The sequence below is a fragment of the Myxocyprinus asiaticus genome, chromosome 21, assembly GCF_019703515.2.
Source record: "Myxocyprinus asiaticus isolate MX2 ecotype Aquarium Trade chromosome 21, UBuf_Myxa_2, whole genome shotgun sequence".
Classification (NCBI taxonomy): domain Eukaryota; kingdom Metazoa; phylum Chordata; class Actinopteri; order Cypriniformes; family Catostomidae; genus Myxocyprinus; species Myxocyprinus asiaticus.
In genome coordinates this window covers 30,447,482-30,465,250 of record NC_059364.1, presented here as the reverse complement: position 1 = coordinate 30,465,250, position 17,769 = coordinate 30,447,482, and the positions used below count along the sequence as shown (strand labels likewise).

Sequence of the window (17,769 nt, the reverse complement as noted above, 5' to 3'; positions counted from 1 at the left end):
CACTGTGTACACGTATCCTGAAGTGCGTAAAACAAAATGTGCTTAAAATATTGTTCTTCGAAAATTAAAAGACATAGAAATCATGGTGGAACAGTATTCAAATTAAAACATATAAAGTACACACAGCAGCAAGAACCATTCTGACAGTAATACCAAATCAATAACATAAGAAGTTACACTGTAAACTCTATGTAAAAATTTGGAATTACCTCTGATTTGCAGGAAATACCATGGAAATAAACAACAAAATGTAACAGTATACTGTCAAATGTAGTCAATGGCTTGCAAGATGGACATTTAATCATGGAACAGTATTACAAATGACTGAGACTCCAACGTAACAATGCCCTAGTGGTGTTATAATGGTGTAAGATAGCGTCCAGCGCTGGATAGTGGCCATGCTTGATGAATATCCGCTTCATTCCTCTAGGGGTTGAGAGGTAAAGAAGAGCCTGTCATTGGAACCTGGTTGTTAATCGTTATGCGCTGTCGTGTCTGACATCGTAACATTCCAATGATGGCTCTTCTGAACCTGCAGCAATCAACAAATTCAAATTACTAGTAAGGAAAGAAAGAAGTTATATAACACAATAGAGATGCAATACATTGAGGTCTTACTTCTTGTTGGCAATGACATAGATGCAAGGATTGTAAAAAGTGGAGGACTTGGCAAAGAGTGGGGCGATTATGGCCATTGGAGCTGGGATCATTTTGGGGTCACCAAATGATGCCCACAAACACACAATCGAATATGGAGACCAGGCAACCAGGAACATCACTATCATTATAATGGACATCTAAAAAAAGGGGCAAATAAATTGGCATTCAAAAACTAATGCTTGGAAACCAGAAAGTACAATGAGTGCATGGGTGAATCTCACAAAACCTGTCAAAGGTTTATGTCTGGGTCATATGACAACCTAAAATCAAAGAAATATTCAATTTAAATTTTCTTAAAAGAAATTAAACCTACTTTGTACCATAAAATTTTTTGCCATCATATGTATTTTCATGAATTCTCATTACTGTAATGCAAAAAATAATTCTAATGTAATAAGAAAGGAAATATATATATATATTTAAAAGATATTTATTATTTAAATTAAAGTATTTATCATCATGGTTTGTACTGCTCATTTGTTGTCTTTTTGCTGATTTAAATAAAATAAAATAAAATATTATATTACATCGTGAAAAGTCTGTAAGTAAAAATAAGTTAAAAGTTTCATTAAAATAGTGAACTTTTTTAGAAGAATATCTTTTTCTATAATAATGACTTTTTTCTTTTGAATTTAGGATAAAATGTGACCTGGACATGTTCTCGTGATTAAAGTATCAAAAAGTGCTGCTTGCCTTGGTCACATCCATCTGGTCTGACCAGTCCATGTTGATGCTCTCTAGGCAGTTATTGGCTTTGTACCTCTTCACAGTAACTGAGACATTGTAGTAACAGTAGAACATGACCAACAGGGGAATGATGAAGTTGATAGTGATCACAGCCATTGTGTAGGACACGAAAGATCTAAAATAAACATGATTAGTCTTTCTTGTATTCCCTTGTCACCTTCATCCTCACTTTGTTTATTAGCATGACGTTGTGATACAAGGTGACACCTCATACATTATGGGATGTGATCACGTGAAGGAAAGGTTTACAGAGTGGTAAATTAATAAAACAAAGTGGTAAACTAATAAAACTGGTCTGAATTACTTGAATTGTCATTTTTTAGCTCAGCTCTTCACTCACGTGTCATTGTTCCTCCAGTTAATGGTGCAGGTGGCCCCTGTGGGGTCAGGGGCATATCCTGCCCAACCAACGATTGGCATGGATGACCAAAACACTGCATTCAGCCAAGCAGCCACAATTAGAAGTGTGTATGATAATGTTGTCAGCTTCCGCACTGTAACAAATGCACATGGAAAAAAGAGCTCCTTTGAAGAAAGAGTACACCACAAATTATACCACAAATTAAAGAGTATTCCACCATAACCTTTCACTAAGACAATGACAGACCTTATTAGTTCATATTACATTCAGACAGTTATATAGTATATTCATACCTATGTCAGGTCGACATATGGTAAGATATCTGTCAATGGCAACCACGGTGAGCAATCCAATACTCGCCATTCCAAAGAATATATTCAGAGCTGCATAGATCTAGGAAAGAGGCATCTGGCAATGAGTCAAAAATAGCATAACATGCCAGTCTACACTAAATCACATCTACACTAAACACATACTGTATGCTGTACCATTCTTATGTATTTGTAGCACACCCTAGACCTCTAAAAGTGGGAGCTACCCTGAGTTCTTTTTCGTAACATATACTCTTTGACAGGGCCGTAACCACCATAGACATAGTCATAACAGTGGTCTACTGATATGGGTTTTTTCCATGGTTGATTGTTAAATTATTACATTTTGTCCCCCCCAATCCTGAATATGTGGTTACATCCTTGCTCTTTGAAGTAAGGATTACCGGATAACACTTAATTACTCAAGTAAATGATCAATATAAATGAAACACTCTTAAACACCTTATCACTTCTCAATGAAATAAACTCAAGTATAAGCTTAGTATAAATAGGTCTGCATTAATCAGAATTAGAAATGGTTGAACATTTTATTCTAAGGGTATTTAAAATCCCCATTATTATATTAAAATTTATGTTTTGAAGTATATTTGGGTAAATCTCACAAAACCTGTCAATAACATGTCCGGGTCATATTGCAGCACAAACACTTTACAATAAGGTTCCATTTGTTAAAATTAGTTTACAACATTAGTTAACATGAACTAATAATGAACAACACTTTTAATGCATTTATTAATCTTCTTTCATTTTAATTTCAACATATAGTAAAACTTAAAAAAAAATCAAAAGTTGTATATAATAACATTAGTTAATGAACTATGAACTAACATGAACTTACAATGAACAAAGGTATTTTAATTTACTATTGCCTTAACAAAGATTAATAAATGCTGTAAAAAAGCTGCAACCTCATTAGTTCATGATACCTAATACAAAGACTAATGTTAACAAATGGAACCTTACTTTAAATTATATTTTGCTTAATGAAAATCAGGCCTATTTTTCTGACCCATTAAGATTTTTTGCATTGTGACATTATATTTAGGACAATTAAAGGGATAGTTCACCCAAAAATGAACAGTCTCTCATTATTTACTCACCCTTATGCCATTTTAGATGTGTATGACTTTATTTATTCTGCTGAACACAAACAAAGATTTTTAGAAATATATTTCAGCTCTGTACGTCACAATGCAAGTGAATAAAAGTAATTCATACGACTCCAGTGGTTTAATATATGTCTTAAGAAGCGATATGATAGGTGTGGTTGAGAAACAAATCAATATTTAAATCCTTTTTTACAGTAAATTATCCTCCCTGCCAAGTAGGTGGTGATATGTATGGAGAAGATATGGCGAATAGACAAAAACAAAAGAAGAAGAATGTGAAAGTAAAAGTAAAAATGGAGATTAATAGTAAAAAAGGATTTAAATATTGATCCGTTTCTCACCCACACCTATCGTATTGCTTTTTAAGACATATATTAAACCACTGGAGTCGTATGGATTACTTATATGCTGTGTTTATGTGCTTTTTTTAGCTTAAAATTTTGGTCACCATTCACTTGCATTGAATGGACCTACAGAGCTGAGATGTTCTTCTAAAAATCTGTGTTTGTATTCTGCAGAAAAAAAGAAAGTCATACACATCTTAGATGGCATAAGGGTGAGTAAACTACTGATTTTCATTTTTGGATTAACTATCCCTTTAAGCACATTTTCCTTCCAAATTCTCTTTAGCATAATCCAAAAACATAATTGTAAAGTAGTTTGTAAAGTATTTGTACATTATAGTAGTATTTGTTGTACTACGTTTAATTTTTTCTGTTTCCATTTTAAAATCACTGTTTAACCCAAAGAATAAACAACCTGACACATTATGGTCCTTATAATAAACTTAATTTTCTTTATGCAAAATATAAGATATTAGTCTTTTTTTTTCTTCTTCTTCTTCTTCTTTTTGATTCCGAGGTGTAATGTGACTTCAGCATTTTTTTTTTTTTTTTTTTTTTTTTTTGTGATATTCACCCATTTATATTTGTGTGTCTGTCTGAAAATGATGTAGGAAGTTAGCACCTGGCAGCCCGTGTAGCCGAATTTCCAGCTCCCATGCAGGTCAGAGGCTGCTGACATTGGGTAACCTATACCGGCCACACCAACATCAGTGAAGGCCAGATTAATAATGATAGCATTTGTGGCATTACGCAACTCTCTGAACTTCACAAACATCAGCAGCACCACAATATTACTAGACAGACTGATCACTCCTGCCACAAGAGAGACAAACAGACATGGAGAGGGAGGTTAATACATCTGTGGACCTACACAGAGAGAGTCACACATATGTCAGGTCCAACGATAACATTTCACATTTGCAGTTTCCCATTTTACAAACTCCCCCTGCTGGTTACCTGCCACACTTGGCTGAATCTGTAAATGTCAATTTCAAGGAATGCTTGAAAACATTGCAGCAGAATCTGACCCTTTTAGGCCATAAAATTAAGGGAATTGGTGCAAGAGCAAATATAGCTTGGATTTTGAGTACTAAACTCTTACATATTGAGATAATACAGGTTAATTGCCAACTTTCGGTATCGCAAGAACTTAAAACTGTTAAAAGTGTCTCCCAGTTTGTAACTCAACTGCTAAAATCAAACATACATAGTACAAAAACCACACAAAAACATGTACTTTACCTGCTGTGATGAGGTATGCAGCGACAACATTGTGTTCTGTTTGTGAGAAGGCACTCTTTTCACCATAGGGAACAGTCTCAGTTGAAGAACTCAAAATTCCAGATGCCATCGCTTTGTCACACATAGTCATTTACACACCACTCAGATTTCAATTCTGTCTAACAATCACATCTGTTCAAACAAAATCACACAAGTGGAAAGAATTTTAGGTCCAGACTCCCCTTGTTCTACCTTGTGAAAGAGGAGATCATGAAAGTGTGTGTAAATGAAAGGCTGGAAAAGCAATGGGCTGGATTAAAATTCTCTGATTAGGATCAAAGAAACCATTGTTTCAGTACTAATCCACACATGAAGGCTTTTCATTCCAATCATAAGAAAAGCTTTCTTGGAACAGTGAGTACAAATTATAAAAAGAGTTCACATTAAAGACAACAAATACAGTAATCCATCACTAGATTATCTGTTCACAGTTCAGTAGTTTAAACATTTAGCTACAAATGGTTGAAAATAGTTTTGGGCCCCAGGATTATTTGTAAAACGTTCATGAGGTCAAACACACCTGAATTATCTAGCACCATCTAAAGTATGTATGAATGTATGAAGGATGATGTATGTACATTTTTCATTGTTAAAATACTTTCTCATGTCCCAGCTTAACATGCAAAAACAAATTTAGTAAGCCATTCATAGGTACATTTTCTCGAAAACTGTAAATACTGTGTCGCGCTATGAAAATTGCAACCCGCTTATTACTCAACCAATGGCGTGAGTTGGGGGCGGGACTATCTTTGTGTTTGACCAACGGCAGACAGAGGGCGTATTCAGAAGCTGTTTTGAAAACAAAGATTATTTTTGCAATTCCGTTTGGTGGCACCAGTGGCGAAGGAATTAAATTTTTCAGATTTAAAGAATGAAATAACGTCACTTTTGAATTAAGTGGCTTAAAGGTATAGTTCACCCAAAAATGAAAATTCATCATTTACATCATTTATTCGCCCTCATGCCATCCCAGATATGTATGACTTTCTTTCTTCTGCTGAACACAAATGAAGATTTTAGAAGAATTATTTCAGCTCTGTATGTCCTTTCCATGCAAGTAAATGGTGAGACCGCTGAAGCTCCATAAATCACATGAAGGCAGCATAAAAGTAATCCATACAACTCTAGTGGTTAAATCTGTTTTAAGAAGCAATATGATAAGTGTGGGTGAGAAACAGATCAATATTTAGCTAAGTCCTTTTTTTTACTATAAATCTCCACTTTAACTTTCAAAAATGTTTGGGTGTTTCTCACCCATGCTTATCATATCACTTCAGAAGATATTGATTTAACCACTGGAGTCTTATGGATTACTTTTATGCTGCCTTTATGTGATTTATGGAGCTTCAAACTTCTGGTCACCATTTAGTTGCATGAAAAAGGACATACAGAGCTAAGCTATTCTTCTAAAAATCTTTGTTTGTGTTCTGCACAAGAAAGAAAGTCATACACATCTGGGATGGTGTGAGTGAGTAAGTGGTGAGAGAATTTTCATTTTTGGGTGAACTATCTCTTTAAATCGCATTTCAAAGTGGTATTGGCAATTCAAAGTGCTTTACGCAAGAATAATACATGATAAATATATGTAATAAACATAGCCTAAAATTAAAACAAAGATTTTAAGTTCGTTTTAAATGGACTAAAATGAACTGTTAGTAAAAGTACCAATAAAAGGATATAATTCCAAGAATTAAAGCCTCCTCCCAAAACTCACATAAAAACACCACATCACCGCTCTAACGTAAACAGCAGCTTTATTTTTATTGATAACACAATGTTCATACAAACGCACACAACTCATAACATAAGTGGACAAAAAAAATTAAATAAAAAGAATGAACAGATATGTAAACATAAAAGCCACTAGAGGGCCTATACACGAACTCTGACTGGAAGTGACGTATCAACGGATATTGCGTATGCGGAAAGGATTGTGTTGTCAGTCATGTGATGTGATGTGCGCACTTAAATCGAGAACTTTTCATAAAATCGGGCAACATTAAGGTAATGAATTAAGTGTTCTGTTAATATGTAATCTCCTTTAAAACAGTTTTTATGTTAGCTATATATGACGGTAAAGTACGTTAACGTTTGAAACGTTAGTAGCTAGTTAGAAATGACTGCTTTACAATGAGAAACCAACAAGATTCTCAGAATTTCTAATAATTTAATGTAATGTCTTCACACCTTTTGTTTCAGGCTACAGCAAACTACACAGCCTAGTTAATTAATATGGCAGATGTGAGTATAGCATCTTATCTGACGTTTGTTATGCATTTGCTGAAATGTTGAATATCATTCAAATTGCTTAACATGTTTGATTCAATTATCACAGAACCTGAGGAGTTATTTGTATAAACAACTGCCAAGGTAAGCAGATTCATCTTGGTTTACGCAAAAACCATCATTCTTATTTGACTAATGTATCATTATGCATTATGTGAGATGTAATGAACGAAGCATCAATGTGAACCATTACGTTAGTATGGCACAAATATTGTTTTCATACAGGTTAATTTTTCTCCCATCACTTAAGTGTTGAAGGCCTCCACGCAATAGTGGTAACAGATAGAGATGGAGTCCCTGTGATCAAAGGTAGCAGCCTCAGTACAGTAAATTGAGTTATCTTTTATCTTATTTTCTCCATCTAAGTCTGGGTTTTTGTTTTTGCCATCACTCTTAGTTGCCAATGACAATGCCCCTGAATATGCTCAGCGGCCGGCTTTCCTATCTACCTTTGCCTTAGCTACAGACCAGGGCAGCAAACTGGGCTTATCCAAAAATAAAAGCATAATTTGCTACTATAACACATATCAGGTACTCTCTTCATAAAATGATTACCTCAAAACACTTTTGATTTGTTACTTTCTAAGAATTTGATCTGTTATGGATTTCTTTGGCAGATTGTACAGTTTAACCGATTACCCTTAGTGATCAGTTTCATCGCAAGTAGTAATGCCAACACAGGTTAGTCACTTTGGTTGAACTATGCATGGAAATAACAAATATTAGATTGATGTTTCCTAAATGTTCTTTTGTCATATTCAGGTTTGATCTTCAATCTCGAGAAGGAGCTAGTACCTCTGATTGAAGAACTAAGGCAGGTGGTGGAAGTAGCTTAGCATCAGAGGACAAAAGAGACACACTCCCATCCATCACTGATGTTGCACTTTTCCTTGTAGTTCTAGCTCATATAAATACAGATGTAGATACATAATGTTGGCTGGCTGTTTATGTTGGTTTTTTGATGCTGTATGTCTCTTATGAATGTAACCTTGTAATTAATACATTTGTGTAAAGCTTTGGTTTACGAAAATATATTTTATTTATCATCCATTATACATTTTTACAGAAGGGAAACTGTGTTAGGAAGACCAGTACTAGTGTACACATTCCTGAATATCACAAGCATTTTCATTGTCAGTCATCACAGTAGAAATAGCCTTTGGTAGGTTTAGAGAATTTACACATTTGTAACTTTTATTTTAGTGATATATTCTGGGTAAAAAAAACAAACCATATTTGATCCAAAACTCTTACTGCAAACAAACTACATTATACTTTATAGACACTATAGTAGCAGAAATATATAAAACAGAATATGCACATATGTTTGGTTGCACACACACTGTTTCAAGGCATGTTAAGTTCAATGCTGAAGGTACAGTTTTGCTTTCACAACTGAACACTACACAGAACAAATGAAAAAACCAATAACTACTTTCAATTATTCTAAAGTTGGTAGTGTACCATCTCTAGGTGTTATTTTATTTAAGCATGTTTGCCTTGGCACTTTGCTTGTCCTAGATGGAAAATCTTTAATGTGTGACTCACTGCCCTGAAGATATCTTGTTTGTGATTAGTTCAGTCATGATACCAAGTTACAGGGCTCCAGATGCAGGCAATGAATCCTATGTAATTACAAACAAAAATGTGCAAACAGCTCTCATTTGCTCTAATACTTGTCTTCTCCATGATGACCATCATCGACCTTTCCTTATCTGTGACTGGAAATGTAGACCAGTTGCCATTAGTGATAAGGAAAGCAAAAGACAACTACATTTCACAATCAGTGACTGATGCAGAGGTGTCAACTTTATTCAAGTAAACAATTAATTACATTGGAACAAGGACATAACAGGACTGACAGTATTTAGACTGTTTACCATTATGTACACTCATTATTCATTGCTACTCTTCTGTAATGCATGACTTATGATGTTCCCCTTACCAGTTTCCATCGTAGTATCTTTATCCATTCATCTGCCTCAGCACCAGATTTCGCACACAGATAAAACGTTCTCTCAGGGAACACCAGACTTTCAAAAAGAAAGAGGAAAAATGGATAAGGATAATTTTGCTCACATTCATGGAGAATCAGTAAAATGTAATAAGTTTGCACAAATATGTAGGCAGGAGGAAGTCCATGTAAAGAATTTCTAACTACACTTCCCCATTACGATGCTTCACTATCACAGAAAATAAGACATTTCCATTTGAAACATGCAGCTAATGGCAGTTATCTATTTCGATTGTTTAGTCTAGTTAAAAACAATACTTCTTCAAAGTTTAGTTTTTCTCACTTTTATGTGTTATCTCTTAATGCCACTGTTTATTCGATATAAATCAAATCTTCGTTCATATAAATCAAGATGTTCTCAAATGCATATAAAGTGAGCATAGGAACTGTTTAAGCTACTTTTTCAATTGTCAAAAATAGCTAGCAGTTTTATGGTTGGCCAGTCACAGAAGTTTCATTTGTAATCATGGTGAGGGTGTGTAGTCAAGCACAACAAAGTTCTTATTTCCATTAAAACAACTGCTTATTGTAATGTAATATTATAGTCTGCTGCAATAATGGATTGTCCTCAGGCATGTTTTTCTATTATACATTCACCGAATCCATTTTAAAACAGCTTTATGATAAAGCAACATTAAAGCCAACCATTTCACATTCACACACTTGTGCAGGCAGAACATGAATCTCTCACCAGAAGCAATTAACTCTCTCCTGGCTGTAATCAAACTGGACAGCAGAGCACTCTGTCAGATCCAGGGTTCGAAGTGGCTCTACAAACTGAAGGGGATTGAAGAACAGAAATTATAACAACATATAATCAAAATACTAAAATTATTCTTTAGGGTTATTGTAAGAAAATGGATTTACCATTTTGTCCTTGAAATATTTAAGTTCATGTCTATTCAGAGTGAACCATCTCTGCTTCCAGTTCTGCCCAGCCAAAAAAAAAAAAAAAAGGCATCTGATCAGCCAACAGTGGTTTACAACATTTTACAAAGCCACAATCTAACCAAAGCCATATTTATCTGGAACTGGAGTATAACACAAACATTGGTTTGACTTTCAAATAGATTTACATATTTCATAACTTGTGAAACCTAAAAAGAACCATACCATACATACCTTGATGATGGCTCCTTGTTTTACCAGGTAACCCTCTTTAGTTCCAAGCTGTAGAAAAAGATTATGAGGTTTTTAATGATTCAAGAGCACACACACAATACTATTAACACATTAAAAATATCAAAAGACACATTCACTGCATTAATTAATTAGTTGATTTTTAACCCGGTGTCAATCCCAATAGCTGTTTTTAATGCATGGAGTCATACTGATCACAGATGAATGCATAACTCTTTTCAAGTCATATCAAACTTTTAGTTGTTTAAATGAAGTGCATATGATTATGCAAATGCATGTCATTGACTTACTGATGGAGCACTTGGCACCAGGTCATTTTCATGCCGCCCTGTCTGCATGGCCGTATGCACACACACAGTCTCATATATAGATGGCTCCTCCACTTGCCGTGGGTATGGGAACTTCAACACTATCAGGTTTCCTTAAATTAAAACAGGAAGCAGGGTCACTATGCCATAGCAGTGATGGAAAAAAAAGAAAAAGAAAAAAAAAAAATGTATAAAACCGTTAAGTAAAAGTGCAAAGCTTACCTGTCTCGCTGCCAAGCAGGGGCTGATTGGCAAGGTGACTGGCAAAATCCTGAAGACAAGAGAATTCGTTGAAGCCAAAAGAATATCTTCCAAACTGCCGCCGGACATTAAAGTGTTTGACCGAATCTTTTGCTCTGAAGAAGATTTGGAGATAAGAAAAAGAGTGTGGAAATTTGATCAGAACCTATTTTTTGTATGTTTACTGTGCCTGCCTCCTCCACAACTTTAGTTCCTCAGCAACAAATACATTTGACTCAAAACAAAGAGATGAATTTAAATCACAATAATGCTACAATACAAATATAAAAACCTTGGGCACTCTTAGATAGAATGTAATGAATGTACTTGTGACTGTTTTAATAAAGCAATAAGTCACATAAAATCTTACACACAGCCTCTCAGCACTATTAGAGAATTATATTGCAATAATAAAATTCAACTGATGTCACCAGTGTGCATATCGCCTTTGAATGTGGCTCATTCCATCAAAATTTTGAGTCGAAGTATCAGTTTTTTAAAAAGAATTATATAGTTCCATTTTGAAAGGACAAACAGCATACCAAGGGTGCTGATATTTTGAACAACAGCACTGAAATGTTTTACTCTTTGTCTCTTTCTGCTTGACTGTGTTCGCTACATTAAATTTAATGGTTCACAACTTTGTAACCAAACTATTTTTATTGGTAGTGCAAAAATAAACAAAATAGCTTGCCATATTGTGTCTGAAATTGTTACTTTATAGTAACTTCTTGTTGAAAGATCTGTTCTATGGAAGCAATATCATACTCGTAATCGTAATGTTGTACTGAAATAAACAATAATATTTTTGAGACCTACAAGATGACACCCTACTTAAAAGAGGAATCAATAAATATATTAGACTTAAAGAGGTCATAACATGAGTAATACAATTTCCCTTGATCTTTTTACATATAAGAGGTCATTGTGCTATAAAAACATACTGTAAGTTTCAAACATCTAAACTTCCTCCTCACTGCAAAAAGAGCATTTGTTGAAATCAAGCTGCCATAACGACAAATTCTCTACTTCCTTCACATTAACTATGTTTCCATCCAAGGATTTTTTGCGAAAAAAGTTTTAGTGCATCAAAATAAAGCTGATGGAAACGCAAATTATCGCAAAAATTTCACAAATGTCGACATAATATTTTTCCGTTTAACTCTAGTACATAAACTCTGTCGATACATCAAATGTCACGAAAAACTTGTTTGGAAACACATTTTGTTGAGAAAACTGGCATTAACGCAAAAATGTATTGTCACATGACAGAATTTACCCCAATCGTTAGCCTGTGTTAATCATGAAGACAAGGTATACATCCTTGAAAGCCAATTTATTGTACGCGATTATGGATTGATCTTAACGGCATATTGATCCGATGCTAACATGACACCTCCAGGAGTGCCAACACAAATATCTTGTATCATGCACATCAACAAGTGCACGGAAAACAAATGAATGGCCACTGTTTGTGATTAACTTAATCGCGGCAGTCATCCGTTTATTTATTAAAGTTGCTTTTCCACACCATTCAAAATAATAGATGGCAGTCACGGAATTAGTCCACAATACAAAAAAAACTATAATTTCTGTGCACAAAAATGTTTTAAATTAAAAATAAATACACAATACTAGGAGAAAAACATCAGTGTGCTTTTTTGGAACACTAACATATAACCCAATTCTATAAAATTATTGTTTAGCTTACTTTTGAAAACATTTATTAAATTAAATAAATTACCAAACGAAAAAATATATATTTTGAGACCTATATATGCCTTTTCTTTACACAAACTTAATTTAGCCTTACCCTGTTCTATAGACAAAAAAAGTCGGCTGAATTACATTACCAGAATGTTCTACACTTTTTTCAAGACTATAAAATATCAGAACTATTTGTCCAATGCTGAGTTCACTTTCAAAAAAAGAGCTTTTGAACATTTTAAAACTTTTAATTATTTTAAATCTAACCCTCTTCGGATCACATTTGCTGAGCTTCTTCAGAAAATGTAAATTGTATTATGACACTAAAATTAATTTTAGATGACAATTAAGTTCAGTTGGTCGTTAAAAGTTGCTGGACAAATATGTGAGACATAATTCAGTTGTGATGGCAATCCTTTAGATTAGATGATTGTTCAAAATAGCCTATTAAATATCAGGAATATATCATATATGTATAAACCCTGATATTACACCGCATAATTTTTTCTTTAATAGCTGTGCACACAGCATATAAACATTGATGGATGGTCCTTATACTAAGACAAAAGTTTCCCCCACTACTTGGTGCAGGTTGCCAGCTTGAACAGGGCCGTGACGATTCGCTTTTGGGACAGAACTTGTGGCAAACTGCGATAGGAGCAACATCAGGACCAATATTACAGTCCTATCAGAAGGGCAAATTCCTCCTCTTCTGATTGCTTTTATTTGTGAAATTAAAATGACAGTAAGCTGGCTAATTTCAATGAATTGTCTCAATACTCTCCCCATTTTACCAGAATTTCAGAGGAAAAAAATCAGGGACATCTGGGAGGCGAAAGGTACACAATTAGCGATATACTGTAAACACATTTCTGTATGGAAACGGCTTAAGGGCAGATTTCTTTTACGATAAACCAAAACTTATGCGACATTATGTTTTTTTAGGCATGGCGTCATCACGCACACCATTTTTATCGATAAAAGGCCATTTGAATGGAAACAGGCAGAAGACGGCAAATTTAGCAAAAAATGTTTTACACATTTTCACTTTGTCGATAACAAAACAGTGCGAAAAGTGGATGGAAACTAGGCTATTGTGATGTCACACTGTGGCAGACATTTACATCTGACCGCCTCCAACACAACATATCAATGCCTACTTTACCCTTAATCATGTCCATAGCCTGCCCAATAGTGGTGAGCAGTGAAATGGCAAGTAAAGAGAGCAGGTCAGTCAAGAGCAGAGAGCCAATCATAACAGTTGACGTTGACTGTCAAGTCTTAAAGGAGAAGCAGCACCAAACCGAGCATTTCTAACAGACGGTCAGAATGAGGGTGGAAAATTATCATGTTTTACAAATATATGACTCTTTTTTTGTGTGCAAAAAACTTTACTAAAATTATAGGTGAACCTCAAGGAAAATATTAAAATAAAAAAAGGCATGTCATGACCCCTTTAAATGCATTTAAACGAATCACAGTGATGAAACAATGTTTTACTAATAGATTCCAGTGGGTGGATGCAACAACCTTTATTTTAAAGACTGAGCGAGACTGCAAAAAGGTTCACAACTGACACTTTTAAAAAAGAAAGGGGAACTGAAAAGTTTAAAGCAAATGCAAAGAACCACAGAATGGAAAAGGAATGGAAAAATAAGGAGAATGACAAAAAATAAAAATAAAATCATACTTATTCATCAGTTGATATTTAACTTGCATATATTAAAAGGTCAGAGGAACAAAGTTTATTTTAAGAAAAGTTAGTGCCGATGCACAGAACAAAGGCTGCATATGTTCAAGAGTATTTAACCGGTTAGGATGTTGTACCAAATTTGTGCTTTACAGTCAAAAATCAGTGTGTAATTTCTGCGTCACTAGTGTCGCCAAATGCCAAAAATATTGACTGATTCTAACGAATGGCTTACTTATACTGTATTTGTCTCTGTATATAAAGCTGGGATGGGAGAAAGTATTTTAACATTGAAAAAAAAAATACACATCACTTTTAAGAGCCTATCATCTTACAGCCTGTCATTGAAAGTTTAGCATTAAGTACCAGTATATAAGAACATCACGCAAGTATAAAGTAAAAATTGTCAAGGTGTGTATTGCACTTTTATACCTCTTTTAAGTGACTCAGAGGAGGTGACTGAAAGTACTTATGGAAAAGGACTTGTGTCCAAAGTTGACGTATCTTACCGGACGGACAGAGCAAAGCACTCAGGTCCTTGGTTACTGTTTCTGAGTAAAAAATTTCCGTCAACCCCATTTGAAAGGAGAAGAGCTTCAGCTGCATGCCGGGACAAATCATAATGATACCAGCTACAGAGAGAAACAGAGAGAATGGGAGAATAATCACAAAGCCATGATGGAGGTATAGTATTATCCACTATCAGTTGTAAACATCCACTGTATATTCAAGGTTACCAAGCAACATTTTTGGATACAGGCATCTTTGTTAGACACAACACAATTTATTCACTCAATTAAGTCAGTAACTACAGCAGTATTTCTCAAATGGTAAGTCACAGGTCTGTTTTTATAGAGGAAAACGATGATAAATGCAAATTAAAAATGCAACTAACCATATAAACCTGCATAGTTAGGACAACAAAATAAATAGGCTTATCAACTTTTAAAAGGGAGGATAAAAAAATCACTTCCTATAACTTGTTGTTGTTGACGTCAAAGGCTGCCCATTCAATCAAACACTTTGGTATTTTGGTACAAATTCATCTTTCACTTGGTAGAAGCCAAACGAGGAACTAGATGCCAACATAATATAATAATTTTGTATGTCAACACTATAAGTATGAAAAATTGTTGGTTCAACACTTGATTGTCCTCTACAAAATGTGGGTCCTGAAGCAAACCCAGTTGAGAACAGCTGAACTCTATCCTTTCATATCTTTCTGTTCCATACTGCATGCCCAAAATACTGTCCTAGTCATGTGCAGGACTGATATGTCTTAAACCAGGGGAGACACATTACTTCCTTCGATTCAACAGGATGTAAAGAAAAAAAGATAATTCGACAATAACATGTTTTATTTTAAAGGCGCTGCATTTAGGATTATTAATACTTTTGTTAATAATCTCAAAAGCTTCAAGTTGTACACGGCACAATGCTTTTTTTTTTCTTTTCTCGGCCAACAGACTGATATTACATAATATTGATCTGGATACAGTGCAGACTGTATTGTGTAGAGTAATTACATATTTACTATTATATCAGATGTGCTGGTACTGGTAAAGAAAAAAATTAGGTTCAACACAAAGCTTAATCGACAGCATTTGTTGCATAAAGTTGATTACCACTTTATGCAAGAATTGATTTCAACTCGTCCCTCCTCCTCGAGGTCACATTGAGGCACTTACAATGGAAGTGAATGTGGCCAAATTTTGGGGGGTTTAAAGACAAAAATCTGAAGCTTATAATTGTATAAAAGTACTTACATTAATCCTCTTAAAACTTGTGTATTATTTGAGCTATAAAGTTGTTTAAATCATCATTTTTTTCTGTCTTTTAAGGGTTTAATGTGTTACATCGCCATGGCAACGTTGTTGTAAAATTGGCTATATCTTTAAACAGAAAAGGTTAGTAAGCGATTTTATCACACTAAAATCATGTAAACACTCATATTGTTTACGTCTTGTGGCTATACTTTTGGAACAGTATTTTAACATTTACTGATTTGCCCCATTCAAGTCCATTGTAAGTGCAACCAGGGGCGGTGGCAGGATTTTTTCACAGGGGAGGCCGGGCAGCGTACTGGGATCAGTCTGTGGTGGCACCGAAATTTGGGGGGGGTTTGAGTGGTGGGGCACATAGGGGCCGATGCCACCTCGGGCCTCCCTCAGAACCGCCCCTGAGTGCCACACTGTAACCCACATTTTTGAATGTTTTTAATGAATGGAGCAACAAGTAAATGTTTGTGTTATTATGCCAAGAATGCTGCAGCTTAACTTCTATTGAACCCGGAATGTTCCTTTAAGGGCCCTGTCACCTATTATATCTGTGAAATTTGAGAATAATTTCCTCATACTTCAACTGAGGCTTACTAACACAGTAGGCTAATTAGTTTGCTGATTACTTCCCTATATGTTATATAATATAGGAGCATAACACGACACAAATATGAACTGTAAAAAGAAAAGTTGGTATCACAAATGAAGAATTTGTCACAAGTTTCACAGAAATTAGTTCAAGGAACTTGGATGCATAGGGATAATTTGGAGGGGCAAAACCCAACCTAGCACCCCCCTAGATCCGGAGTATCTGACTCTCCGCCAGAATTTTTACCTAATCCCTAACCATACTAGGGAGTAAGAAATTGGCACGACACAGGCCCTGGTTTCGAGACACCTGCGTCCAGCTTTGTTTTTTTAGCGCAAGAGCGCATTCGGTCTGAACTGCCCCTAATAGGATCTAATACATAAGTGGAAACAATAGCTAAAAACGTAATTAATGGAAGACATAAAAATATATAGTTACTACGAGGCTATTATTTCATGAGAGGCTAAAATTCGTTTAAACTAATGTCCAAGTAGGTCAAAGTAACAAAAGATTGCTTCAGCTCACCTGACTGACTCCAGCTCGTCCATTTCTTCTCCGCTGCTGCGCGTTGAACTGACGCTCATATTGCCTCTGTTCTTCAGTGCCTCAAGGCCGATTTTGCACGGTGGTTCGCGGGTCGCTGTCAGCCAGCACAAATGTCAGTTTAGGTAGAGCTAAAACAGTTGCTTGCGCTACAATCGAAAGCGTCAACACGGGAAGTCCGATAGGTCCGCCCACAGATGAATGCCATCATACCTCATAAACTAGAAAATCAGAAGCAGAAGTCATTAGAAAGTAAAAGAAAGAAAAACTAGAGAAAAGTCGGCAATATCCATTTATGAAGTAACCGGGGGAAAAAAATAAATACAAAGTTTCTCATTTGAGTTCTGAAAACAGAACTGATAAGCGTTATATGGACCTTTCAAATATGACTTACTTTCTTAATAATTTACCAGACCTTTGAAGCTCCATAAAGCAAATAAAGGCAGCATAAAAGTAATCTAAGACTCAGTGGTTAAATCCACGTCTTCAGAAGCAATACGATAGTTGTGTAATTCAAGAAGCACATACACAGATCAGCCACAACATTAAAACCACCTTCCTAACGCAGGGTTCACACATACTCCGTGAGCTGCATGTTTTCGTTTCAGCGCCATTATTAACAGATGACACTGTTTACACT

The 17,769-nt window shown here is 35.2% G+C and overlaps 3 protein-coding genes across 4 annotated transcripts; 1 reads left to right on the top strand and 2 right to left on the bottom strand.

Annotated features, from left to right (window-relative positions):
* Positions 1 to 127: 127 nt before the first annotated feature.
* On the bottom strand, positions 128 to 5,011 carry rrh (retinal pigment epithelium-derived rhodopsin homolog). Of its 2 annotated transcripts, none has more exons than XM_051648099.1 (7): positions 4,796 to 5,011; positions 4,176 to 4,366; positions 2,062 to 2,161; positions 1,748 to 1,901; positions 1,354 to 1,522; positions 619 to 797; positions 128 to 558 (listed from the first exon to the last, which is right to left on the bottom strand). In XM_051648099.1, the coding sequence occupies exons 1-7, from the start codon at positions 4,923 to 4,925 to the stop codon at positions 480 to 482; spliced, it is 1,002 nt and encodes a 333-aa protein (XP_051504059.1). In that variant the 5' UTR covers positions 4,926 to 5,011; the 3' UTR covers positions 128 to 479. The 2 variants fall into 2 exon arrangements, with proteins under 2 accessions (XP_051504059.1, XP_051504058.1); XM_051648098.1 differs by having other exon boundaries at positions 128 to 532.
* A 1,700-nt stretch (positions 5,012 to 6,711) lies between these two features.
* Positions 6,712 to 8,150, top strand: lamtor3 (late endosomal/lysosomal adaptor, MAPK and MTOR activator 3). The gene is made up of 7 exons (XM_051648471.1): positions 6,712 to 6,838; positions 7,034 to 7,075; positions 7,170 to 7,204; positions 7,371 to 7,429; positions 7,518 to 7,651; positions 7,738 to 7,801; positions 7,883 to 8,150. The coding sequence occupies exons 2-7, from the start codon at positions 7,067 to 7,069 to the stop codon at positions 7,954 to 7,956; spliced, it is 375 nt and encodes a 124-aa protein (XP_051504431.1). The 5' UTR covers positions 6,712 to 6,838; positions 7,034 to 7,066; the 3' UTR covers positions 7,957 to 8,150.
* On the bottom strand, positions 8,136 to 17,606 carry dapp1 (dual adaptor of phosphotyrosine and 3-phosphoinositides). The gene is made up of 9 exons (XM_051648470.1): positions 17,112 to 17,606; positions 14,729 to 14,851; positions 10,805 to 10,938; positions 10,565 to 10,695; positions 10,257 to 10,304; positions 10,002 to 10,064; positions 9,826 to 9,911; positions 9,066 to 9,153; positions 8,136 to 8,841 (listed from the first exon to the last, which is right to left on the bottom strand). The coding sequence occupies exons 1-9, from the start codon at positions 17,168 to 17,170 to the stop codon at positions 8,818 to 8,820; spliced, it is 756 nt and encodes a 251-aa protein (XP_051504430.1). The 5' UTR covers positions 17,171 to 17,606; the 3' UTR covers positions 8,136 to 8,817.
* Between the last annotated feature and the right edge of the window lie 163 nt (positions 17,607 to 17,769).